The sequence below is a fragment of the Puccinia triticina genome, chromosome 16A (genome assembly GCF_026914185.1).
Source record: "Puccinia triticina chromosome 16A, complete sequence".
Classification (NCBI taxonomy): domain Eukaryota; kingdom Fungi; phylum Basidiomycota; class Pucciniomycetes; order Pucciniales; family Pucciniaceae; genus Puccinia; species Puccinia triticina.
In genome coordinates, this window is record NC_070573.1 from 294,712 (window position 1) to 314,315 (window position 19,604).

At 47.1% G+C, this 19,604-nt stretch overlaps 4 protein-coding genes across 4 annotated transcripts; 3 read left to right on the forward strand and 1 right to left on the reverse strand.

Annotated features, from left to right (window-relative positions):
* Positions 1–9,538: 9,538 nt before the first annotated feature.
* Positions 9,539–10,258, forward strand: PtA15_16A35 (uncharacterized protein; the record flags this gene model as incomplete). Its single annotated transcript, XM_053164041.1, has 4 exons — positions 9,539–9,640; positions 9,717–9,830; positions 9,925–10,036; positions 10,131–10,258. The coding sequence occupies 4 exons, from the start codon at positions 9,539–9,541 to the stop codon at positions 10,256–10,258; spliced, it is 456 nt and encodes a 151-aa protein (XP_053027684.1).
* Positions 10,259–10,977: 719 nt separating this feature from the next.
* Positions 10,978–11,625, reverse strand: PtA15_16A36 (uncharacterized protein; the record flags this gene model as incomplete). Its single annotated transcript, XM_053164052.1, has 1 exon — positions 10,978–11,625. One exon carries the CDS (start codon positions 11,623–11,625, stop codon positions 10,978–10,980), a length of 648 nt encoding a protein of 215 aa, XP_053027685.1.
* Positions 11,626–11,890: 265 nt separating this feature from the next.
* PtA15_16A37 (uncharacterized protein) lies at positions 11,891–13,055 on the forward strand (the record flags this gene model as incomplete). The annotated part of the gene is made up of 7 exons (XM_053164063.1): positions 11,891–11,992; positions 12,074–12,130; positions 12,170–12,323; positions 12,418–12,679; positions 12,743–12,809; positions 12,886–12,912; positions 12,987–13,055. The coding sequence occupies 7 exons, from the start codon at positions 11,891–11,893 to the stop codon at positions 13,053–13,055; spliced, it is 738 nt and encodes a 245-aa protein (XP_053027686.1).
* A 1,946-nt stretch (positions 13,056–15,001) lies between these two features.
* PtA15_16A38 (uncharacterized protein) lies at positions 15,002–16,658 on the forward strand (the record flags this gene model as incomplete). The annotated part of the gene is made up of 9 exons (XM_053164074.1): positions 15,002–15,149; positions 15,227–15,295; positions 15,375–15,430; positions 15,549–15,637; positions 15,709–15,731; positions 15,824–15,841; positions 15,911–16,126; positions 16,223–16,397; positions 16,631–16,658. The coding sequence occupies 9 exons, from the start codon at positions 15,002–15,004 to the stop codon at positions 16,656–16,658; spliced, it is 822 nt and encodes a 273-aa protein (XP_053027687.1).
* Positions 16,659–19,604: the final 2,946 nt, after the last annotated feature.

Sequence of the window (19,604 nt, forward strand, 5' to 3'; positions counted from 1 at the left end):
TCCGCTGGCAGCATCCCCAGCACTATTCCCAATCCTTATCCCCCTTATCACCATCACCTGATCCTCCTCAAACCAACCACCACCAACAGTATTCCATCCCCGTTGTCTCTCAAAAATCCCCCCCAACGCTATCACACTTCCTGATCCTCATCTCATTTGCTGGACCACCACGAGGGCAGCCTCAACAGCACCTATCCCCTCAACGCTCTGCCTACTGCCTGGCACGGTAGGAGTTCCACAGCCCGGAGTTAGGTGAACCGGGGCAGCGGAAGCGGACATCATCAGCGGATGACTTTGGGGTCAAAGCGCTGGGTAGAGACTATCTCCGGAGGCTAGTTGCGGGGTGCAGGAGAACAGGTGTTTGAGATGTGCTAGGCTGGGAGGCGATGCAGGTGGAGTTTGTTAGTGCGTGGAAGTTGGGTGGGAATTGAGGATGGCGGGGCGAAGAGAGTGGGGGGGAGATGGAACTGGAGGGGACGGCTTTTCTCTCACTATTCTAGCATTCTACTTACTACTCTTACGGTACCAACATTGTAGCAGTTGTTTTCTCATGTTTCACTTTACAAATTAAAAGCGTGCGGAGAGCTTTTACCTACCCTAAAATCATACCTTTGCAGAGTTCTTGCGTGCGGAAGCGGAGCAGTTGAACCCTTTTTAGACTAGGCGGATTGTATCAGACTGATGGAGGAGTGCTGAAGGGATTTGTATGTTGCGGATTTTCAGTGCCAACTACAAAACAAGCCCGGAACTATTCTAGAAAGAAGTTGGACACTCAACTTTATCTATACGTCCTGCTTTCTATTTGACACCGGGTGCAGGTGCAGGTGCCAGGATCTTGGACTGAACAACAGGCAAGTATTTGGTACAAGTACTCACCATACATCTTTGACCCGCAGGTTGTCTTGTTTGCACCACATTTTTACAGTTGGATTAGATGTAATACAACAGTGCAACTGCTGTGCTGCAAGTCAAATTGACCTCTGAGGCTCTGGCTGGAGAAATTCCAACAATTGCACATATCTGACTGGGGAAATGCCTCCAATCACAGTCCTCTATTGTAGGGATTCCTAACCCCATCTTGGCATTAGCCACACATGTAATAACCATGGGGATCCCCTCTTGGTTACCTCTTGTCCCTTTTGGTTTCAGCCCTTCCCTTTTCAGCCTCTCATGTGATGTGTAATCTCTTTCTTCTGATGTTTCACTGTCTCTCCACATTCCAGCCTCTTTCCAGAACTTTCCATCCCAATAAAAATTTCAGCCTCAGCCCCTTGATTGAGAATTTTCACTGTTTTATCTTTTCTTCCAGCCACAACTCAGCCCCATAGTATTTTGTATTTAGTCTGCCCTCTTTGGCCCTACCTTTTGTTCCCCATCAGATCTTGCCCCAGAAATTCAGATAACTGGTCACTATTCAGTAGCCTACCTCATCCCAGTAAATCAGACTGGACAAGCTTGTCAATATCCTTGACTCCTACTATTTGCATGTTTGAGATAGTAGGATTTGTGGTTTACACTCAAAGGTGAGCAGGCGCAGAGGACTTGAAACTCAGTCGCGCTTAACAGGCCAATGGATCTGCCGGCAAAATATAATTCTGTCTGGTGTATTGTCAGAGATTGTGATCTTGCCAATCCAGGATCCACAATGCATAAGTGTTGTAGATCCTTGGTTTACATTTCTTTGTGTTTTTTTATTTTTGAAATACTAGTACAGGGAGAATGGTTGGGAGTGAGGAGATCAGACCAGCACCAAATGAAAGCTGAGGTCCAGAAGTGTCATTTGGCTCTGGGGCAGGTCTGCAGGAGCTGAGGGGGAGGCTTACTGAGGCTTAATATTTTCCCTCCAGCCATTGGCCATTTCTTTCCCAGCCAACATTTTGACATTACACAAGTCATTTGCCGCCAACCACAACGAGCCTCCCACCAGGGTTAAGTTAGACCCGGCCCGTGTCGCACCGCGCCTGGCCTGAATTCAAACGATCATCCTCACAAACAACTCTCCAAGAGACCCACTTGGCCAAGAAAGTCCCAAGTTGCAGACAAAAAGGAAGAACAGGGATGGAGCTTCCAACAGATTTCACATCAACAAATTCACTGATCAAACAATCGATCTCAAGGAAAGAAAAACTGCACAAACTAAGGAAGAGGAAATTGAATAATCAGAGCGCTGACAAGCAACAACAGTGGGCCGCTACGCTACAGGGCCACTTAGCATTAGTGTAGCGGCAAAAAGCGCCCGCTCATTTTGAGTAGCGTTAGCGCGCTGTTAGCGCCGCTACGCTGCGCTACGTTTCAGCGGCGCTAACAGCGCGCCAATTGTATGTTAGTGTTAGCGCGCCGCTACAGTCACTACGCTACGCTACGCTACGCTGCGCTACAGCGCTTTTAGCGGAAAAAAAGGCCTTTTTTTCAGCTGAAAGCACTGTGGCGCACCGTAGCGCGCGCTCTTTTGCGCCCTGCGTGTGTAGCGTTAGCGCAATTGCGCGCATCTGCGCTAACGCTACGCTAACAGCTAAATTAGCTGCGCACCCTTTGCGCGTAGCGTTAGCGCAGAAAGGCGCAATTCCGCTGATGCTACGCTAAAAGTTAGCGGAATTCCGCTACGCTACGCCACGCTAACGCTACGGTTAGCGTAGCTGGCCCACCGTTGCAAGCAATCAACTACAAACGCAAACGACAACCAAGACACAACTGGCAAAGCCAAGTTGAGTGTAAATATTATTACTAAAAATCAAAGCCAACTGGAAATTCAGACATATTGAAGTAAATTATCAACATGAAATGAAATTGATGAATAAAACAATCATGATGTTTAGGAAACGAGATTTTAAATTTCGGAACTATCACTTCAAACACTACCAGATATCCTGAGTGGGATATGCAGTAAGAAATCCAGGATACCCTGTATCCCAAAGCACACTCTGTCATAGGAGTGTGGCAAAGCACACTCTGTCATAGGAGTGTGCCAAAGCACAATCTGTCATAGGAGTGTGCCAAAGCACACTCTGTCATAAGAGTGTGCCAAAGCACACTCTGTTATAGGAGTGTGCCAAAGCACACTCTGTCATAAGAGTGTGCCAAAGCACACTCTGTTATAGGAGTGTGCCAAAGCACACTCTGTCATAAGAGTGTGCCAAAGCACACTCTGTTATAGGAGTGTGCCAAAGCACACTCTGTCATAAGAGTGTGCCAAAGCACACTCCGTAATAGGAGTGTGCCAAAGCACACTCCGTAATAGGAGTGTGCCAAAGCACACTCCGTAATAGGAGTGTGCCAAAGCACACTCCGTAATAGGAGTGTGCCAAAGCACACTCCGTAATAGGAGTGTGCCAAAGCACACTCCGTAATAGGAGTGTGCCAAAGCACACTCCGTAATAGGAGTGTGCCAAAGCACACTCCGTAATAGGAGTGTGCCAAAGCACACTCCGTAATAGGAGTGTGCCAAAGCACACTCCGTAATAGGAGTGTGCCAAAGCACACTCCGTAATAGGAGTGTGCCAAAGCACACTCCGTAATAGGAGTGTGCCAAAGCACACTCCGTAATAGGAGTGTGCCAAAGCACACTCCGTAATAGGAGTGTGCCAAAGCACACTCCGTAATAGGAGTGTGCCAAAGCACACTCCGTAATAGGAGTGTGCCAAAGCACACTCCGTAATAGGAGTGTGCCAAAGCACACTCCGTAATAGGAGTGTGCCAAAGCACACTCCGTAATAGGAGTGTGCCAAAGCACACTCCGTAATAGGAGTGTGCCAAAGCACACTCCGTAATAGGAGTGTGCCAAAGCACACTCCGTAATAGGAGTGTGCCAAAGCACACTCCGTAATAGGAGTGTGCCAAAGCACACTCCGTAATAGGAGTGTGCCAAAGCACACTCCGTAATAGGAGTGTGCCAAAGCACACTCCGTAATAGGAGTGTGCCAAAGCACACTCCGTAATAGGAGTGTGCCAAAGCACACTCCGTAATAGGAGTGTGCCAAAGCACACTCCGTAATAGGAGTGTGCCAAAGCACACTCCGTAATAGGAGTGTGCCAAAGCACACTCCGTAATAGGAGTGTGCCAAAGCACACTCCGTAATAGGAGTGTGCCAAAGCACACTCCGTAATAGGAGTGTGCCAAAGCACACCGCGCCTGGCCTGAATTCAAATGATCATCCTCACAAACAACTCTCCAAGAGACCCACTTGGCCAAGAAAGTCCCAAGTTGCAGACAAAAAGGAAGAACAGGGATGGAGCTTCCAACAGATTTCACATCAATGAATTCACTGATTGAACAATTGATCTCGAGGAAACAAAAACTGCACGAACTAAGGAAGAGGAAATTGAATAATCAGAGCGCTGACAAGCAATCAACTACAAACGCAAACAACAACCAAGACACAACTGGCAAAGCCAAGTTGAGTCTAAATATTATTACTAAAAATTGAAGCCTACTGAAAATTCAGACATATTGAAGTAAATTATCAACATGAAATGAAATTGATAAATAAAACAATCATGATGTTTAGGAAACAAGATTTTAAATTTCGGAACTTTAAGCCCAGTTTGACCCCATAACCAATCCACAATTCTAGGCTGGGGGGAGGCCTCTAGCCTAGCTCACGTGTGCGCGGGGGCTAGGCTAAAAGACCCGCTTTACAATGTCCTCAGGTGCACAGACCTGCACATCCGGTAACAGAGCATGACTGTGACCCCCAAGTCCAGTAAGGGATTGGGATTTGTTTTCTCCCCTTGAGCCCAACTGCAATAACAAAATTCTTCACGCTACCCATTCCAATATTTTCTTCCTTCACTAATCACACAGAAGACCTCCTTGGGACTCAAGCAATAAGGCTGTGCCCCAAAAGCGGGGTTTGGGTCATGCCCCAGGGTCTGGGGCATTGGGATGGGCCTTAAAAATGCCCTGAACCCCGGGGCATATAGTGTTATTTTGCAGAAGGAGGATTTCTTTGGGGGTGGTGTCTTTTTTTTTTGGATTTTGTGTTTTTTTTGTCATTAAAATGGCCATATGTAGTATGTACAGGTTTATTTTAATGAAACAAGTTGAGAAGCACAAGCAAGAACCCCAAGGAAACGGGTGTAGGCACTGATAAAAGACAATAGGATGTTACAAGGGGAATTGAAAGCCTGGTACCATCCCTTGAGACACAACAGGTGCTCAATGTTCCTTGGTTTGAGGGTGGATCGCTGCCAGGAGACGATTCGTCGGCCTTTGGAGAATACACGCTTGGAAGCCGCGCTTGTTGCGGGGATTGACAGGTATTTACGAGTCATTTTCAACAGGATAGGATAATTCTTGTGTCGACTGGCCCAATAGGCGAGGATCTTAGTGCCTTTAGGTTTGGGATCCTCCTTCAAGTAGCGACTGATTTCAGAATTGATTCCCTCAATCGGTGCGGGTTGATGATAAAAGGCAGTTGCAAAGAAGTTGGAGCCTGATCCGGAGGCTGGGCATTGTGTTTGGGTTGCTAGCAGACTCGGCCGTCCCCTCTTTTCAAAGCTCCCACTAATTTTCAACTTAGAATGTTATCTTTCAGCAGTGTTGCACCTATGGGTGATAAGTCCAACGCAAATATCTGCAGGATATTCACCACGAGCTTGCTTAGAGAGCAACACTCTCAGAATTAAACCGTGGGGATAGTGAACAAGGCTAGGATTTATATTGGAACTGTTCTCCCGATGGTCGAGTTTGGTTGGATAATCGGGAAGATAAAAGGAAAGATTTTTTTATTTTTGATTTTTTTTCTTTTGTTATATTTAGTCAATTGATTATTTATATGTTGATTTTGTTTCTTTATGTTGGAGGTTCAGTAGAGCTGAAACAAGAAATTTTCTTTGTTGATTGGTTGTGTACGGCTTTCAGGGTTTACGGGAAAAGGAAAGGAGTATGTAAGTCTGAGAAGAGCTTGCCGGCTGACTACTATGTTTGATGGTTTGGTATTATTTGTCAAAGGTTACTCTTCTGAATGCCGGCTACTGATAACTGGGGAATGTGGAGATGTTATTGGCTCGCCGGTTGACTACTGGGGTTAACGGTGTCGGAAGAGAATACTTGTCAAGGCCGGCTACGGGTGTATGATAAAGATTTTTGGAATGATTTGAGCTGCTCTAGCAAGAGGCTCATAACCTGTTGGAGGTAGAGCTCAAGGAATCAATGATTTCATTACATACATATGGAATGACTCTAAATAGTATCTACAAGAGTATGTGACAGGCCACGTAGTCAAGGTCACTGTACATGTCATCTACATGTACCAAAAAGGCTGAGCTCCTTTTTTCAGGCACATCAGTTGTATTGAGTGGCTGCGACTTGTTGGATGTCCCCCCGGTGGAGGCCTCTTCTTTTGTGGTATACCCCTTTGTCACCTGCGAGGAGGTAACTGAAGTGCTAAGTAGACTGGCAAAGAAGAAGGCCTCAGGGCCTGATTGCATTCCCAATGAAATCCTCTCCATATGCGCGGCAGAGCCGGCTGACACTCTTGCTACCCTTTTCAACAGATGCATACGCGAGGACCGGTTTCCCGCTGCCTGGCGCATTGCCACCACAGTCATTATCAGGAAGTTTTCAAAACCGGATTACACCAACCCAGGGGTGTACCAGCCAATAGCCCTGATCAACACAATCAGCAAAGTCTTTGAGTCAACCCTTGCTGACCGACTTACTTTCTGGGTAGAATCACAAAAAATCATCCCCAACAGACACTCAGAAGGAAGCCAAGGTAAAGGGTGCAAAGACGCTCTGCTGGCGCTAACTATGTGGGTAAAGCGGAAATGAAGGGAGGGAAAGACAGTCATGGCTCTGCTCTTAGATGGGAAGTCGGCCTACCCGTTGGTCAACCCCTGCCGCCTGGTTCATTCCCTCCGTCGGAAGGGATGCCCCACCTATTTGTGGAAGATCATAGGCCGTTTCCTGGAAGGTTGATGCACAAAACTTCGCCTCGCAGATTACAAATCAGCTGAGTTTGAAGTTGATAAGGGGCTCCCGCAGGGCTCACCCTTATCAGTCATCCTGTACAACATCTACAACTCTGATCTGTTGCTAAGGCAATTTGACTTTGATAGGGATAAGGTGTCTTTAGGCTTCATCAATGATGTTGTTGACCTCTCGGCGGGAAGGACCGTAGAAGAGGCCAGGGCGCGATTGAATCAGATAGGGGAGGAGTTGCTCTCATGGGGCAGGAGCCATGGGGCTATCTTTGATAGCCGGAAGGCACAATTCGTGATCTTCACACATTCAAAAGCAGTAGTCCCCTTTCCTCTTTAATGACCAGGAATTGGCCCCGCAGCGGGACGTCAAATGTCTGGGCCTTTGGCTCAATGAGAAACTGATGTTTGGGAAGCAACACGCACAGGTTAGGAAAAAAGCCAATGACACTCTAGGCCAGCTCCTTAAGATTGGCAGCTTGGCGTGGGGAATACGTGAGCAGGAGCGTGGGCTTCTGATCTCGGCCGTTCTTGTGCCCAGGGTTCTCTATGGGGCGCAGGTCTGGTTCACCTCCCTGAACAGGCAGAAAGTTTCAAACATGATCTCATAGAACGCTCGGCGGTGTGTTTCGCGTTAGGGGCTCTGAAGTCCACGCCGGTCAAATACCTCAACAAGTATCGGCCCTTCAGATGCATCAAAACAACTGCTATAAACCAGATTACAAAATTTTACCTGACTAAGCTGACTAGGGTGACTCACAGGGCTACAGCAATAGAGCAGCAGATTCAAACTGAACTTTTGTGGACGGCCAGGACTTTCCCTAGCCTGGTCCACGCCTCCCTCAACCGGGAGGTACTGGCTGGCCTCGCGGAGAAAAGGCTTGAGGTGGTGAATTTTGTCAACGTTAGCAGGCCCCCATGGCAACCCAAAAGACATATGGAGCTTGTCGTTGACAGGGCCAGCAAGCAGGAGGCAAAAAAATCAGTGGTATTGTTCCTTGAAACAGTAAACCCCGCTTCTGACCTGGTTATCTTCACTGACGGCTCTGCTCACCCAGAGGAAGGGCTAGGAGCAGCGGCGGTCTCAATAGATGGAAGTCTGTCTGAACTTGCATTCTTAGGTCCGCCAGGCACGGCCTCCAACTTTGAGTGCAAATCGGTAGGCATCCGGCTTGGACTGGAGATAGGCAGCACGGCAAATCTCCCGGTAACCGGGGCCCAAATAATCATCTTGATGGACAGCCAAGCGGCCATTGACAGGTTGAGGAACCCAAGGGCTCCAAAATCAGGCCAATACATTCTTTCTCAAATCCAGGATACAGCTGACTCTATCCCAATCTCAACACAGATTATGGTCCGATGGTGCCCGGGCCACGTTGTGATCAAGGGCAACAAGCTGGCCGACAGAAAAGCGGTGGAGGCCAGAGGAGCTTCCCTCCTTGACGAGTCGATCAGGGGCAGCATGTCAGCCAAGAAGACCAATTTGCTCTGGAAGGAGAAACTATGGAAAGGTTCCCCGTGAATGACCTTTCCTGTCCAGGTGGCATTCCATCAACTTTGCTCAGGGCACGTCCATTTGAATGCTTTCCAATTCAAGTGCAGTCAAGCTCTATACCCAATTTGCTTGGAGTGTGGGGTCCCCAAAACAGTGGATCACTACCTTGTCTCTTGTTCCAGGTACACCGGGGCTAGGGCAGTAGCCAGGACAATCCTCCGCAACAAGAGGATCACCACGGTCACAACCCAAACTCTCCTCCACAACCCCTTGGCCTTTCTGGCCACAAAAATCCTCCATCCAACTCTTGGCCAGACTCCCTCAATTCCAACGGGAAAGCAAATTTGGGGATACCCTTTGAGATCCCCCTTCCAGCTCTTTGGATCCAACTTCTCCCCACGGGTTCTTCCCTTTTTCACCCATCTTTTTCCTCCTTTTTCTTTCTTCTCTTCTAAATAAATAAATAGCAAAAAAAAACTCTCAAAAGCAAACTCCCAGAAAGCCCGTTAAAGTTCTCCCCTCTATTTTCAATTGTAAGGCTGTGTGGTTCTGCTACGTAGTTAAATTTGCTAGCTAGTTGAATATGCATAGTGCGCAATGTTAAATCAAATCTGCACTTTTTTAAAAAAAAAAAAAAAAAAAAAAGAAGCCCCTTAACCCGTTCATGGCCTGTTGTTATTTCATTTATTTTCATTGTCTGGGTGCAAGTCGCACGTACAACTGGGGGTTTTATGGTAGTTTCACAATCTGAGATGCGGGCGAGACAGGGCCCGATGGATGCAAGAGAGTTGGCAGCTTTGCATCCATGATCTGAGATGTGTGCGAGACAGGGCCCGATGGGCGACGGGCGTGAGAGTGGGGAGCCCAATCCGAGAATCCGACCAGATATTCCGGATATCACGTGACCGCTACCGGATATTCCGCGCGGGAAATCCAAAAATACATGACATTCGCCCGTTCTCCCGCCCCCCGGAGAGGTCCCCGGTAGGCTGTTATGGATCCCCAAGACCCGCGCAGGTGTCTGGGTTGATATGACACTTGACTGACAACTACCACATCCGCCGCTTCAACCAAGACTTGCTGCACTCAGTTTGATTCAACATTGCGACCTTTCTCCTGGCCATGTCAACTACAGAGGCCCGAGCTACTGATTCGCCCGCTACGAGTATAACAGATGCAATGCAAGCGCGGGTCGAAAAACTACGGCAACTGCGTCAGCGAATGGTAGGTCGATTTGCTATAAACTTCCGGCGCTTTTATCTGCATGTTTTTCTGATAAAATATTGACCCCGCAATCCAGGGTCCTAAAAGACACGATCCGGTAGAACATTCGAAAGAAACGGTGGAAGAGACGGTGAAAGATATCATGGAGAAAGTGAAACAGAACGACGAAGTGATCCGGTCGAGTGAATTGGTCCGCCCGTCTCCTCTCTATATGCGCATCTCTCGACTTCACCTGGTTGCAGTACTAACACAAATGTTCAACTTTTTCGATCGGACTTGAACAGGACCTGACAAAAATCCAACCTAAAAAACCGAATTGGGACTTGAAAAGAGATTTGACGAAAAAGCTTTCAAAGTTGGAACCGATGACACAGGCGGCATATGCGACTCTCATAAGTTAGCAGCCGGTCACGCGCCACCCCTTTCCCTGATCTCCATACTCCTTTATTGAAATCATTGATTTACTGACTCTGCTTGTCTGTTTCTACAGGAAGAAGGATGCAGGCGGAAGGCACGACTCTGACGGACGAAGGAACGGCTGCTTTAGTCAAGGAAATGAACACTGATAGGAATCCAGTCGCAGAGCAAAGCGACGACTCGGGTGAGGGAGAAAATTGAGTACATTTGCAAGAGATGTCTCATGGTTTGGGTCAGCTATGGAAATCTGACCAGACGATTCAATGTTTGTACAATACAATTGCAATGCTCCCTACAAACTTAATCTTGCCCTTTTGTGTGAAATTTTACTGAGCCTCTGGCCCTTGGAATCACAGGACTGCAAGTATGTATACACAGGCTTCAAAATCTTGCACATCCTCCTCCCCTCCAAAATCACTGTCCATCTTGCAAGACTGGCCTACAATTTACAACTTGGCAGGGACTGGTTATTTTAGGCCACTTTTTTCCAACAAAGAAGTGAGGCCTTGCTTGGCAGCAACATACTGTGGGCAATGTATGACAATAAAATCACAATTCTGGTGGGACTATCCGAAGATTTTTTCCTCATATGTCTCCTGTTCAGTTTGCTGTCACACAGTGCCTGAAAGGTACCTGAGAAGCACAGCTGAAGCTACCAAGTTTCCTTGAATGATGTCAAGTCGACTCGATTTTTGATGCATTCCCAGGTTATGTACTGAGGACATGAGGACTTCAGACCTAAGTCCATCTCCCTTCCTTGGGACGGGAGGCTTTGCTGAGCTCAGCTAGTAGAGTATAAAAATAAAGGCCCAGACAAGGCAACATGTCACAGTTACACAGTTTGAGGCTCATGAAGTTGCCTCTGCAAGGGGGAGATTATCCTATTTTGTATGTGGAAAACCTCCGTAAGAGAGATGAATCTAGTGCCGTTGGGATGACTTTGTAACCAGGGTAAAACCATCCTCATCGATTGTAGGGCTGGGATGGCGACGTGCGGCCGGTGTTTGAGAAGATGGCTCATCGACCCTCATGTTATCTTCATCATCCTCGCTCTCTCCATCGTCGCTGACATGACCCTCGTCGACCAATTGAGCGGTAATCTGAGAAGAATTAGTACGTCGTTTAGCCGCGACTCGTCCGACCCGTTGGATGACTTGACCCCTAGATCTGACGGCTTCCTCGTCGGCAGCGCTGGCCATGGCTGACCATTCGTTCCACAGACTGATCAGGTCACGGGTGACCGAGATCTCCGATTCATCCTCGATTCGCACATCCAGAGTTCCGAAGATCCAGCCGAGCAGAAAGTCCTCGATTTCTTCAGTGTCGGGAATCGGCCGCTGATCGTCCGCTCCTTGTTGGACAGATTCTGGGACGGCTGGCTGGGCGTCAAGGAAAGCACCGACGAGCTCGGTTGCCAGCTCGGACCGGGCCTGGTCCTGTGCGACTCGTGACTGGTGGGTGGCTGATTGCTCGAAGGAGAGTTGCAGGGCTGGCCAGATCGTCAACAGTTCAACCACTGACCGAGCGAACGGGACGAGGTGAATCGGTGGTGGTGGGGCGGAGTCCATTTTGTTGAGACGCAGGTGTGCTTTGGGGGTTGGCCGAGAACAAAAAAACCGTGCAGCGAGTGCGATGGAGCACCTGTCACAAATACATGACATTCGCCCGTTCTCCCGCCCCCCGGAGAGGTCCCCGGTAGGCTGTTATGGATCCCCAAGACCCGCGCAGGTGTCTGGGTTGATATGACACTTGACTGACAACTACCACATCCGCCGCTTCAACCAAGACTTGCTGCACCCAGTTTGATTCAACGTTGCGACCTTTCTCCTGGCCATGTCAACTACAGAGGCCCCACCTACTGATTCGCCCGCTACGAGTACAACAGATGCAATGCAAGCGCGGGTCGAAAAACTACGGCAACTGCGTCAGCGAATGGTAGGTCGATTTGCTATAAACTTCCGGCGCTTTTATCTGCATGTTTTTCTGATAAATATATAATCGGATTAATCTTATCAGGAACAATCGTCTCGAGCTAACCGGAAAGACGTTATCGCAGAAGCAAACCGATCACATGTGAGCGCCAAGGAAATCGCGCGCCTTGAACGCAAGAAGGCCCAGGCTATCGCACTGGGACAAAAGGCAGAGGCTGCCGAAGCTGGCGAAGACTTGGAGCGGAAACGTGCATGGCAATATAGCATCGAAGATAACGAAAGATGGGATAAAAAACTCAAGCAGAAAGCGAGCAGAGGCAATCATGAATTCACCGGTTCGCCCCTCAATATCAATACAGTTATCAACTCACATCCTATGATTACTCAATTAACAGAACTGACGTTCTAAATTGACTTCCTATCCCTTAGATTACGATGATTATGCAAGACGAAAATATAAAAAAGATATTGACAGCCTCAAACCCGATTTAGTCAGCTACAACAAACAAAGAGCCGCTGCCACAGGTTCCGGGGCCTCGACTAGCTCAGCACTTGTCACTGGATCATCCACCTCGGTCATCCAGCGAGCGGCTGCCGAGAACCTCTACAGAAACATGGACAGTCTAGTCTACGCTGATCATCGACCCACTGAAGAGGCAGTTGATCGCGTTGTCGGGAAACTTAATCTTGAGTACGTTCATGATAAGTTGGTAGGTATTTTCAATCCGACTGACATGTCGATCTATCTCCCCAGTATCGACAAGAGGAGCAAACGTTCTCGTGTCAGGAAAGAGGAGGACGGCGAAATTACTTACATCAACGTCAGTCACGCCTCCGACTGTTTCTCGTCTTACAAAAAAGTACTGAACCTATATATTTTCTCTCTCATTTTTATAGGACAAGAACAAGGCGTTCAATCAAAAGGTGGACTATCGACGTAACTGCTTCAGAGCTTTATGTACACTCTCACTAATGACAACCCCTTTTTTGCTCTACAGATTGGCCGGTTTTACAACAAATACACCGAGGAGATCCGAGAAAATATCGAGCGAGGAACAGCTCTATGAATTGTATCAAAATATGGTCTTGTTCCCGCTTCTCCTTACAGCTTGCTTCAATGTAAATACTTTATTTGTCTCTGTATTTTGTATTCCCATAATTGGTGGACAACTAGCTTGGTTCATCCTTCTTTCTTCATTTACATAGCATCAAAGAAAACCTCGGAGAGAGAAGTTGTTTGCTGATCACCAAGGTGACTGAAATTAAACCATGCAAACTCTGAAGTGGGTTTCCACCTTTCTCCGTGAGGGAACATCTTGTGACCTGCTGCACGTCCCGCGGGCCCAATTTGACCCAAAATTCTCACAAAACGGCTGTCCGGGTTCTTGCGCTGGAGTGGTCTCGGACCTGTCGGAGTGTGCCGACCGGGAGACCCTGCAGGCCTGCCTTCATTCAGTCACGTCAGTCTGCTCCACTGTGCATAAACAAATTCCCAAATCTTCTAACTTTGGCAATATCTTGATCTTCCATCAGGACTTGTTCAGTGATCAACTTGTGGCAGTTAGAGAGTGAAGGAATGATGTGCCTATTATGCGGCAGTTTATAATGACCACCGGTTTGACTTGATGGAAACTGATGACCAAAAACACACACACAGCCTTCTAGTGATCTTCTCGCCGTGCTGGTTGTATCGGTTTGCTCAGGTTTGCTCAGGATGAAGAACGAGTGCAAGTATGTATTTATTTTAAGTCCAACCAGAACGCCATTAGCGAGTCGATTTCGATTTCCGGTTCTATGTATTTGGGAGTGTTATGATGTGCCATAAAACTTAGAAGGTACCACCCTCAACTGCAGTATAATTGCTAACTCCTCCGAGTCCCGCGAACAACAGCTGGGGCAGCCGGTGACCTGATTCAAAGGGTCAAGTCATCGGTCAACAGTCATTTTTCTGAGTATGCGCCCTTTTCCACGAAGAAACTTTGGCCATCCCGGTCAACTGCTCGCTGACAGTGCGGCAGCGAGACAGCACAACTTCAGACGGCTTGTCTCTTGCTCTCTTGGATCACATGGACTAATAAGCTAATCTCGAAAACGCGATCAAACATCAGTCTAGTGAGCCGATGGGGACTCCGGCAATCCTGTGGGAGACAGACACAACCGTTGCGTTTCGTCGCGATGAAGTCATGACACACTGCAAATGGGGTACCGGTACCCTTTCTTCTACTTCTACCCCCAAAACCATTCCCAGGTTTACCACCTGTTAGTGGATCTGGTACGGCACACGAGCCATATTGCGCCAGGGGAAGAATGTCTCTTGCCGACGTACACTGTACACGGGCAGAAATCTCATAGTTAGGAGCTTCCCACATTTTCTCGGTTGGTAAATGGGAAAAAGAATCTATCACGAAACCTTGGATGGGTACATAAATACGTACCAGCGAAGAACTAAGAAAAAAAAACATGGGGTTTAGCGAGCCAGCTTGACCATAGGTCCACCGTCCATACTGGATCACTTCATGATCCACCATCTTGATTCACGGATATTGGTGGTCTCTTTGCCATCCTAGCAAATGGCTCGTCAGCGAACCAGATCAAGTCACCTACCCAACGTCATTGAGAATTTTTTCAAGGAAGAACTTCGAATCTGGTTGTTTGACTTCCGATTAGCATACGTCAAGTCGTCCAGCCAAAGAATTTATGTATGTACTTGGGCCTTATGGCCAAGCCTACGGTTTGCAGATTCTTTCCGTCAGCTCTGGCTGCCCGAGGTGAAGCAACTCGACAGACGCGTCGTGATATGCTACTCGCTTGAAGTGGATAAATATAGGACCCCTCGGGGTTGTCGCTGCAGCTTTCCCTCGGCACTCCCACCGGATTGAAGAGCCAAACCATTCAAGACACTCCGATTATAAGATACAAAATTAGCTCATTTGCTGATAAAAAAAACCCACATTCTTGACTATCCGCATCCTCTCATTCTGCTTCTTGGACCAATTCTACTCTCTTACGCGTTATGAATCATCCATTCTTGAGGAATATTACTTGGCTAGCTTGGACAAGTCTTTTTGTTTTAGTTTCGGGAACAGAGGCCAATTGGGATGAAGCCACAGGGCACATTCGAGACCACAAGCCCACTGAGGAATGGTTGAGTATGAACTCGGGTATATACAGCCGGCGAACTCTCTCATCTGGACCGTGCCTGTTTCATGCTGACTATTTGCTTTTTTTACCTCGATAGCTTCGGCAATGACCTCTAATATACAAGTGTCAGAATGTGCACGTAATACCAGGCTTGCATATCCTAAAGGTTGGTACTGTCTACGTTTCAGAGCTGGCCATATTCTTCTGACATAAGCCACCTTGTGTGATCTATCTTGCACTTGCAGTCCAGCTTTTTGCATATTTTGAGGTCAATCATGGCGATGACTGTTATCATGGCTGTGTAAGCGAAAACCACTCTTGTGTCGTGGCAGGGTTACAAATGAAGAGGCATATTGCTATCCAAGAGGTTATTGAATCAACACATTTATGTTTTGTCATTCACGCCCATCTCTCACCAGCCATATGGAAACTGCCACGCCTTCACTAACTTCCCTCAGCCTGATGATCTCGAACCGTCTTATACGGATGGTCATAGCTTCTTTTGGCAGTAAGCTCAAACTTTTCTGAGAAACAAGAGCCACGGACTGATTCTCTTTCTGTGATCCATCACTTCTATAGTAAGCTCGGCGGCCATCCAGGTTGTAAGTCTGCTACCTCACCATAACGTCGAGTCCATAAGCCCAAATTGGTCTCACCGGTTGCTTATAAACACCGTTCATATATATTTCCTTAGCTGGTGTGAAGCCTATCTGTGAGTGTTACAAGAAGTGTGAAGGTCGATGGGCGCGAGATCTTAATGGGAATTTTCACATTCTTACAGCAAACCCAAGAAATGGAGCGTACGGATGGGAAGATAGCATCAATGGGAGATATTATGACGGAAAGCCGGATTATTCCAGGAAGCAGAACGACCATGACGAGCACTACCCTTTGTGGAGTCAAAGGAAAACCGCCTTGACTCCATGGCCGGCAGACGCGGCCCAAAGGTTTGAGAACGGCGAACCTGAGCCTTATCATCCAAAATGTGGACGTCCATGTGAGTTGTTTAGAGTTCTGACATTCAAGATTGAAAAACCATTTACAGAGGGCTGAATAACGAAAACACTTTTTTCTGTCTCATGAAACTATTCAGGCGAGCCCAACAAGGACCCTGGTTCGGTCCCGGGAGCTTATGGAAACTATCACTCCACACCTGCCTCGGAATACTTTCCTCCCAAAGATTGGGAAGGAAGCTGCGACGACAGTAACTACTCATCGGGCCCGAATCATAAACCGGACCGCATAAATTCGACTTCAAGAAGCCGGCTGTTAGCTCGGCGATATCGAAAAAAGAATAACTGGCTGGTCCCTTAGGCCTCGTAGACATATCTTGAAGTGTGCTAGTAAGAACAGTAGTGTCAGATAAAAAAGAAGACCATAGTTAGAGTCGACCGAGTATATCGCCCTCAATACACGCCAAAATTAAAAATACCATGGTCCGAGTCTGAAAATAGAAGCACTTTATTCTATGAAAAAATTGCTAGCTGATTTGAATTTGTAGCCTATCCGAAAACGAAATCCTAACGTGAAAATGATTGTATTAGACATGCCTCAAAATTGAATGCAGAACCTTTGAATCACTTTGCCTATGATCTTGAGCCGTTGAAGTTGATCCTCCCTCAACTCAGCCCATTGCGCCCACAGTTTTGTCGTCGATTATTTCCTGTTCGTCAAAATCCTTCGGAAAATTCCAAACATTTATGAGCTGCAGGTTTATTTACAGTTAATCCAGAGAGCAAAATAAGAGTGTTACCTTAAGTATTCCTCTCTGGCAGCTAGAAAACGAAACGGCCAACTTGGTCTTGCCCCCTCCCCAATAAAAGTGTTTCCCACGCGTTGCCAAAGCCGCTCCAAAAGCGTGGCGCGCTACATAGCGCTGCGCGGCTTGGGCAAAAAGCGCTGCGCTACACTTTTTTTGCAGCGCAGCTTTTCACACCTGGGGACTTGTTTCGATGTACATATCAAAAAGCCTTAATTAGACCGGTTTTATGTGTAACCTACCTTTCTATCTTCTCAACATCACATCGATCAGCGGAAGCAACACATAAGTGCGCAGCAAGTCCCTCCCTGTGGGCGGAGACTTTGCCACCAGCGCCAGTGCTACAAAGCAAGCCACCCACCAGGGGCGACTTGTGCTAATTAGGCTCAACTCGCTGTTGAATTTAATTGGCAACAGGTGCAAGTCAAAACTTGCGTGATCTTAGCCCGACCAGTAAAGATGATTTGATATTAAATAACTTGTCCACAATCTAGTTCCTTGTTGGCATCAGTGTGATGATTGAGAAAAGGAAATTATGGAGTTTAGTTTGGTGGAAAATAAGAATAGCACTTTTGAAAGAGATAAAAATTGAACCAATGTTAGCCAATGCTGCTGATTTCATTCAATCAAAAGGATTCAAAGTTCTGAGCCTCACTCCACCAGTATTATCACAGCACTTTTCTCGGGAACCGCCACTACAATGGAATTTTGTTTTTCTACCACCAATTAGATGAGGAGTCTTATCTTGATTCCCGTGAGCAAAAGGGAGGTCAGCTATTGCAGATTCTTATTCAGGTGTGTGCCAAGTCCAAATGGCGGAGCATTGGACAGGAAACTACTCTTACCAGTACCACCCGCACAGACAGGTTTCGTGCCACAGAAAGATTAACTGCCCAGCTCGCAAGTACCACAAGGGTGAGGGCCTTTGAAAGCACTGGTAAAGGGATCATGACGGTATATGGATTTGTGATGATTTCGGCCGGCTTGTTGAGATACTTCTTTCTAGCAAGAGAAATACATACTGTTCAGAAGGGAATTGATTCTGTTTTCCAACTTGTTATGTATGTAGCTGGGATTTTTTTATGATGGGGAGATGCGATCTACGGCTGACAAGAGAAACCTTTTTATACACATCCGCCAGGAAGGCTTGGTGTTTCTCCCGGAAAGCCCCAGAATAACAAAGATACAACAAACTGTATGGAATTGATTATTGGAGGCGGGATTTGTCCAAGCAGTGGCGACGCCACAGGACCCAGGAAACCCCCTGTAAATGATCACCGTGACAAAAATGTATGATTTTTTTTGGCAAAAACCCAAAATGGTATGAATGGGCTTTTTTGGCCTCCATGATCAGCACTTCCAGTGTATGAAATTTTTCCTGAGTACAGGAGGGTAGTATTGAGAGATCTCGTTAGTAGCATACTCTTCAACCGGTTGTGTAGTGATAAATAGAGTTGAAACCTAGTTGTGAAACCTAAATGAAGTTGTTCAATAGTCACCTTGTATTGGATCCTATTTTTTTCTTCATTCAGTTTCTCACTCTGTCTCAACTCCTCTCCGCACAATCAGGTGTGCTTGTTGGTGTCTTGTCAGGTTGCTTGTGTGCCTCACTTGCTGGTCTTTTAAAAGGTGTGCTTGTCGGTGCCTTGTCAGGTTGCTTGTGTGCTTCACTCACTTGCTGGTCTTTTAAAAGGTGTGCTTGTTGGTGTCTCGTCAGGTTGCTTGTGTGCTTCACTCACTCGCTGGTCTTTTAAAAGACCCTCTGCGCCTTTTTGTTCTATAGGTAGTAACTAAGATGTATGATATTCCTGAGAATGCACCAGAAAACCCCATAGTCCTCCCCCCCTCAGCAGCACAGCTTGGCTTGTTTTTGGTACCCCAGTGCCCCACCTTGGCAGCACACCCCAGGTTTTCTTTTTGTACCCCCCCCCCCCCCCCCCCCCTCGGCAGGAATGGTAGGCATGGAAAATGTATGAAAATTTGGGAAATCCTCAAAGCGTACGCACAAAACGTGCATGAATGAGGTAAGAAAATGTATGAATTTTATCAAAATTCTGGATTTTAGGTTACGGTCATTTATAAGGGGTTTCCTGGGTCCTGACACCGCTGGCGGCCGGCCGGACTCCGGCCTACACAGCGGGACTACCCCGCCTGAATTGGAACCGCCACGAGCACGTGCCAGTAGCCATGGCGTTGCACGACCCAATCGGGTGCACCTGTGATACGGATGGGGTCTGGGCAGTGGCAATACCAGGCCCCGAGCCAGATGATGCACATTTGAAATTAAAAGTTTGAAATTTGTGTTCCTTAAGTTTAAAAAGTTTAAGTTTTTTTTCAGTACAAGTACATACCCAAAGACAAGACTCATGATTTGTGGAATTCAAAACACTCGGCAGAGGAATGCTCAATATAAATACTCAACGTTCCCTTGAAGAAAAGAACAGTGTTTTACATCACTATCACAAGGACAATCCATTCCAACGCACATCAACAAATTGTCTGTTACTTGATAGTAGGAGCATGTTTTTTTTTTTCTTACAATGAGTACTTGATGGTGGTGCGATTGAACAAAGGCAGAAAAGAGCGAGTGAAGAAATACAAGACAAAGTGGGTAGAAGTTAAGTATGGTTATGTACATGAATGCTATTTGAGGCGGGCCCGCTACCAATATTGCTTGCTGGTTATCTTGATGTCTTGAGTGATTTGTCGGAGTGCT